Source organism: Aulostomus chinensis, chromosome 9 (assembly GCF_037954235.1).
Source record: "Aulostomus chinensis isolate RoL2024-O1b breed Wild chromosome 9, RoL_Achi_v1.0, whole genome shotgun sequence".
NCBI classification, from domain to species: domain Eukaryota; kingdom Metazoa; phylum Chordata; class Actinopteri; order Syngnathiformes; family Aulostomidae; genus Aulostomus; species Aulostomus chinensis.
Window position 1 is genome coordinate 21,356,152 of NC_141328.1, and position 6,474 is coordinate 21,362,625.

Sequence of the window (6,474 nt, forward strand, 5' to 3'; positions counted from 1 at the left end):
GATTCCGCCGTCTTGTGATGACTCCCATGACTCCTGGAGACTAAAAAGTTAGTGTTGTGTTACACCAGGTAGGAGCGAACGCTTCTCAGTCCTTCAGATCGGCGTCTCAATTGAGTCGGACACAAGTGGATCGCTGGAAGTGCAGGTGTGAACGCACTCAGCTCTGCAGAGGTGGCTATGCATTTGGTTCTCAAATCATGTCAACTAACCTCTGAATATTCCCAAAAGCCTACAAAGATATATTAGTGTGATTATTTGGTTGGCCTACAGCATGTCGGGGAACACACAGAGCCTGTATTGTTTTGATGTCCTCTTTTGATTTAGGCGTCCTGCTGGTTAAAAAAAAACCACAGAATGTATGATCTTTTGCTAAATAAAATGTTGATTTTTTTTGGTAGATCAACATATAGAGTGTGATCTGATCACAAAGAGTTATAATGGCGGGTGCAAGCTGACGTATTTGGATATGTTCACCAGTGTTCTGAACATAGTTCACATACAAGAGGGACAGCAAAGTCCCCAGTCGGAAAAAAAAATTAATGTATCTGACCATTTTTAAGGAAGGATAGTGAAAGGAATAGTGAAGGGAGGATGAGGAGAGGTAAAGACGAAGAACCTTACCGTGATGTCCTTGCCAGCCCAATTACATTCCTCCCTCCAGTCAACGGGGGCGGGCCAGTAGATCTGAAACACAGCGAGCAAAATATCACAAGATCCTGCTGCTTAAATCTGCTTGGATTTATCATCCAATTTATAGACACATTTCAAATCTGCTTGACGTAAGAATTCCTGAAGGCATTTGAAAATCAGTCTGCCCATTAAAAGCTCTCCAGAAGTCCACGCGGATCCTTTAAGAATCTCTTTTTTTTCTGGGTCCAGAACACAGCACAAACCATCCTCGGGAGACGTGTCTAATCAAAACCTCAAAAAGAATTTAATCAAAATATACTTGCATTTTCTGCAGATGTTGACTGTTATATTGATAAAAATTCTTGCGCATTACTAATCCATTGTAGCGTAAGCTGAAGCTGAAATATTCTTTCAACCATTCCACAAGGATTCTTGATGGAATTTCAACCAGTCCAGAAAAGTACCACTAGATCCAGAAGAGTCCTCAGGATCCAGGATCTACAATTTGATCCAGATCATCTCCAAATTAAATGTTCCGTGCAATATTTTTCCGCCAAAACTGGTCCAAATCCGTCCAGTCATTCCTGAGGTGACATCACACCGCAACCTCCTAAGGCTGGTGCATGCCTCCATCAGTAAAGGTTCTCTTATTAATCATCTCCATACTTCTCCTCAACACATTCACTTCCTTTTTTCCCCCTCTTCCTCTTTCTTTCATCCCTCTTCATCACTCACTTTCTGATAATGGAAAACAGAGGAGGAAGGCAACACGACACTGAAAGAGCTGTGGCGATGGTGAATCTGCACACCGTGACTATAAATTACACCTACAGCCTCTTCAAACGCGCGCACACACACACACACACACACACACACACACACACACACACGTATGCAGTATCTTTTGCTTGAATTTTTTAGTGTACTTATTGATGGTGCACATCATTTCTACAAGTCTGTTTCTATGACTTGAGCAACTACTACATAAGATAACATAAAACATTAAAACTTCAAAGGAACTTCACGTCCTGACATTTAGATAGGAATCACATTTTTGAGAGTAAAGACTCTCTCTTTTCATCTCCCTCCATTGTTTTGTTAATGCCACATTTTCTTTCTAGTCTTCTTCCATATGAGGTTGTTTACTTGTGTACCCTCACATGGTCGACCATGATTCAGTCAGAGGACATGTTGGTAAAATGTGTTCAAACAATAACAACCCCCACCCTTGCCAGGCCTTTGGCTCCACATTAAAAAAAAAAAAAAGCTCATAAATTGTGTTGCCTGACTTTGATAACTGTATTAAAAGACTCTTTTGGTAATAATTGTGAATAAGAACCATCTTCTTATATAATTCCCTTGCCAGTATCCTCTAAATCTATGAGGGCTTGTAAAGAAAAAAAAAGTATGAAGATATTAGAAACACATAAGGCTGCTAATCCCAGCAAACTCTGGCAGATAAATCTCCTTTGTTATGTAACAGAGTGTGTGGCCAAAAAACAACACAGTAATTAGACTGTTTTTTTTTATTATTATTATTTTTCACAAGCCTATTCCGAGAAAAAGTTTAAATTCTGACCAACCTTGTGTTCCTGCTTGGCGATGTTGTCCAGCGAGAGCGACAGCAGGAAGTTCTTGGCCCCGACGAATAAACGACCCCTCTCCTCATCCAGCAGCAGAGCGCTGAAGCAGCAGGAACGGTCCAGCTCGAACCGCCGCACGCCATGGAACTGCTGCAGGTCTGACGACACGGATAGACGGTAAGGATTACAAAATGACTTCGGATATGAGGATAGGATTATAATAAGGCTGAACAATATTGGATTTTTTTGCCTATATTTTACTCATAAATTTGTCAATAAGTCAATATTGTCTTCAAGCTTATAGATTCACATTTTTGTCCACATGGAGAAACACATGAATATTTTGAATTTAACAAAAAAAGTAACATTTTTCTTTCCGTTATCATATATTTTCTGCATCAGATTAATGAAAGAAGATAATTGAGCAAAACTGATCAGTATCTGGGGCTGCACGGTGGTGCAGTGGTTAGCACTGTGGCCTCACAGCAAGGAGGTTCCGGGTTCGAGTCCCGGCTCGGGCACGGGATCTTTCTGTGTGGAGTTTGCATGTTCTCCCTGTTCCTGTGTGGGTTCTCTCTGGTACTCCAGCTTCCTCCCACAGTCCAAAGACTACACTAGACTAGGCTGATTGGATTCTCTAAATTGACCGTAGGTATGAATGTGAGTGTGAATGGTTGTTTGTCTCTGTATGTTGGCCCTGTGATGGACTGGCGACCTGTCCAGGGTGAACCCCGCCTCTCGCCCTTTGGCGCTGGGATAGGCTCCAGCCCCCCCGCGACCCTTAATGTGTAGGAATAAGCGGAAGATGACGATGGACGATGATCAGTATCTGCCGATGCTGCTGATATCACTGTGCACACACAGTAGTCTGACAGCATGAAACCCATGAGGTTGTTGTGCAGCGTTTCTGCAGCGCTGTCAGATACACATATTCACAACCTCCCATTAAAAGCCAAACAGCTTGAGTTCAGCCAGAGTTGGCCCACGTTCAGGTACTTAAAGTTGTATCTTTTATTGCATGTTCAAAGATAAAGACAAGACAAATATGGTGAGGCTGTGAACGGGAAGATTAATAATAAGATCTATTTTTCTTAGCTTCGAACCAAATCAAAAACAAAGCCCTGAACGGTGACTTAAGAAAATGTTTGTGATCAGAGTTTCAAAGCCAAAACAACCTCATGATATCGCATCTTCAGATCTGAATCAGTTCATTAGCCACAGGGCTAATGATGAGTCATGTGTCCGACAAGGAAGATCAGTCACTTTGAGTATTTAAAGAGCATCTCTGTGTCCTGAGACCAGTGACGTGAACAGGCAGGGGTAAAAAAAAAACAAAAAAACCTATGACAGTAATGACACTCAAGTGCTTTCAATGGAAAATGTGAGTGTATATTTGCTTTTTTTCCAAATGGCAACAGGACTGGTGCCCAGAAAAAATCAACTTGTATTAGTAAACTTGGTCTATAATAGCTACTCTGCACCAGTGGAAAACAGTGGTCTTGGCTTGAGGAAGTGAATAAATAAATAGAGGGTCTGCATCCTCCCCTGCTGGCCCGCCTTAAACCAGGAGGTTAAGAAAAATAAGACCCTCTTTAACTCCACGGTTTTGCTAGTCGCCCATCGCTCTAATGTGAAAGTATCATTTAGACTAACATTTCTGCATCATCGTTCTTGTTTTCTTTAGTGTTTCATTTTCATTTTGTCCGCTATATCATAATAATTATGACTTTCTGCAGTGAAAAAAAGAATACATAGTATAGGCCCAATCTTGCAGACTCCAGGGGGGGAAAAATGACTATGTCCACAAAAAAAAATAACCCAAAACAACATAAAATCTGTTCCAACTATATCAGGTAGTTTGAGCTTCATACGCATTATTAATTTTTTCAAAGATAACTTGATAATCCAAACTGGAAGACGTGACTTCTCATGATCTCTCATTTAAGTACTGTTTAAATCAATGTTTTCATGTGAACGTGCACCATTAAATGTTAACATGAATTAACTCTGAATATTTTCAGCAAGTGAACAGGAGAACTCACACAGCTACAAACACCTTTTACACACTTTTTAAAAAAAATTTTGATGACCGCCAATGTCATCCTGATTACTTTGGCAATGTGTGACTCAACAGACGGTTGCTGTTTTGCCAGGTTCTACTGCTAAATAAAAAAAAAGAACGTTGTTTCAGCGATGCATGAGGTTGTCCGGGTCTCTTTTGAGTCCTTCATGTGTCAACTGAGAGTAAAATATTTGACCACATGCTCCGTACCGTGTGTCTAAATTAGAGGGCCCACATATCTCAGCTGGGCAGGCGGCCCTCGGAGAGCCTCATGTCCTTGGTGAGTTGTAATTGCAAGCTCTCAGTGATGGAGCACATCTCTGGTTTGTGTGGCTTCTACTGACTAAACACAACTGAGATGAAACACAAAACCCTGCTATTCTGTGTTTAAATTGTGTGTGTGTGTGTGTGTGTGTGTGTGTGTGTGTGTGTGTGTGTGTGTGTGTGGCGGTATAACCACAAATTATGCCTGGCAACTGTTCAGGACTGTTTTGCTTTGAAAAAAGGGTTTGGTTGAATATCCCGTGAAAAAGAGAAAGTCTAGTGTCAGCGGCAAACACAAGCCCGAGCTCTCAGGCTTACCTTTATAAGAGAGTTTCATACGTGGTGAGGAGGAGGAGGAAGAGGAGGAGGAGGAAGATGAAGAGGAAGTACGTGACATGGTGCTGGAGGACGCGTGGGCAGCAGCCAGTCCCAGGAGGAAGAGAGAGCTGCAGGTGACCGTCATGGCCACCATCATCATCATCATGGTCATCATCTTGGCACGCCTAAAAATCAACTTTAGAGAAACTCCGAGTAATGATGGTCAGCTGGATGGTGTCTTGGTTCCAGTTAGCAGGAATGCCCGATATTCCTTGAATTCTTTTATTGTTTTTTTTACAGAACGTTCTGGTTATGGTGTTTGTCAGTCAGTCAGATGTTGTCCACCTGTCTTGGTTTGATATCAGCTTTCAAACCCAAAGCAGATTCCTTCTCTCTTGTTCTTCAACTCTTTTTTTTTCCTTTTTTTTTTTTTTACAAATCTTCAACTTCTTCCAGTCTTCCTTTTGTTTTGAAATGCGTCTTTTTCTTCCTGACGTCCTTCTTGATTTTGAAGAGTTTGATCGTTAGCTCCGCTCCAAGGAAGGTCAACTACATGCACCTCTCACATCCGGGACGGGACAGTAACGTCACACATCAGGAGCTAAAAATAGAGAGGGGGAGAGGGAGACAGGGAGAAAGAGAGGGGATTTAGAAGTGGACGCTACTGGCATACATGTGTCCCCCCAACTGTGTACACACACACACACACTCTCTCACACACACACACACACACACACACACTCACTCAAGCCTCTGAAGTATATAGTTAAAGATGCCTCTGCCAGGCTAATGTCAGCCATTATGCCGACACTATAATCTCAAGGCTCAGGGATATAATCTAAACACACACAAGCACACTGACTTGACCATGATGATGAAGACTGTGTGTGTGTGTGTGTGTGTGTGTGTGTGTGTGTGTGTGTGTGTGTGTGTGTGTGTGTGTGTGTGTGTGTGTGTGATAGAGATATCATGCAATGGCTGCCAAACCAAGCACAATGTCTGTTGCACTGCCAACTCTCTCTACACTGGTGTCACCAGATGAGAGCTTGTCTCTGTTTAAGCCTTAATGAGGCCACAGCGGCGTGGATAGGACCGGAGGACTGAATAAAGTCGCTTGTGAGTGAGTTCAGCTGCACGAAGTGAGAAAAAAAAATAGTTGTGTTTTGTTTTTTGGGGGGATAAAAATTTGGTGTAAAATCGAATTGAGCGACGCAGGAAATAAATAAAGAAGGCTTTTTTTTCTACCTCCGTATGATTTGACTTGCCGTCCTGCTTGTCTGGCTGTCAATTGAGCATGCTCAGGGAGAATAATATTTAGAGAACTGGAGTCAAATTCTAAATGACAGATTTGTTATTGCTTCACAAAAAAAAAAACCCAATACGTGTGTAAGCCTCAGTTGTGAGTGTTCTGTTATAAACCACAGCAGGAGCAGAAATAAGGTCACTGGTTTGCGTGCCTCCATATATGTGAATGATGTATTGTTTAAAAAAAAGGGTAGTAAAAAAGTGGGCACAGGGTGAGTACGCACGCACACACGCCTCTCCTTCAGTACTTTTGCCTCTGCAGTCCGCTGTAACAATGCGGTCTTTCAGTATAGACACAGTCTCATTTATCAC

General features: G+C 42.0%; 1 protein-coding gene across 5 annotated transcripts in view; it reads right to left on the bottom strand.

The window, feature by feature from the left end:
* sema3b (sema domain, immunoglobulin domain (Ig), short basic domain, secreted, (semaphorin) 3B) overlaps positions 1–6,474 on the bottom strand; it is an 86,825-nt gene that overhangs the window by 18,992 nt on the left and 61,359 nt on the right. For all 5 annotated transcript variants that reach the window (XM_086214233.1, XM_086214232.1, XM_086214234.1 and 2 more), the window contains 3 exons: positions 4,858–5,458; positions 2,214–2,371; positions 622–684 (listed from right to left, as the gene is read on the bottom strand). In XM_086214233.1, coding sequence (XP_086070359.1) covers positions 622–684; positions 2,214–2,371; positions 4,858–5,032 — 396 coding nt within the window. In that variant the 5' untranslated portion in view covers positions 5,033–5,458. The remainder of the gene's footprint in view (positions 1–621; positions 685–2,213; positions 2,372–4,857; positions 5,459–6,474) is intronic.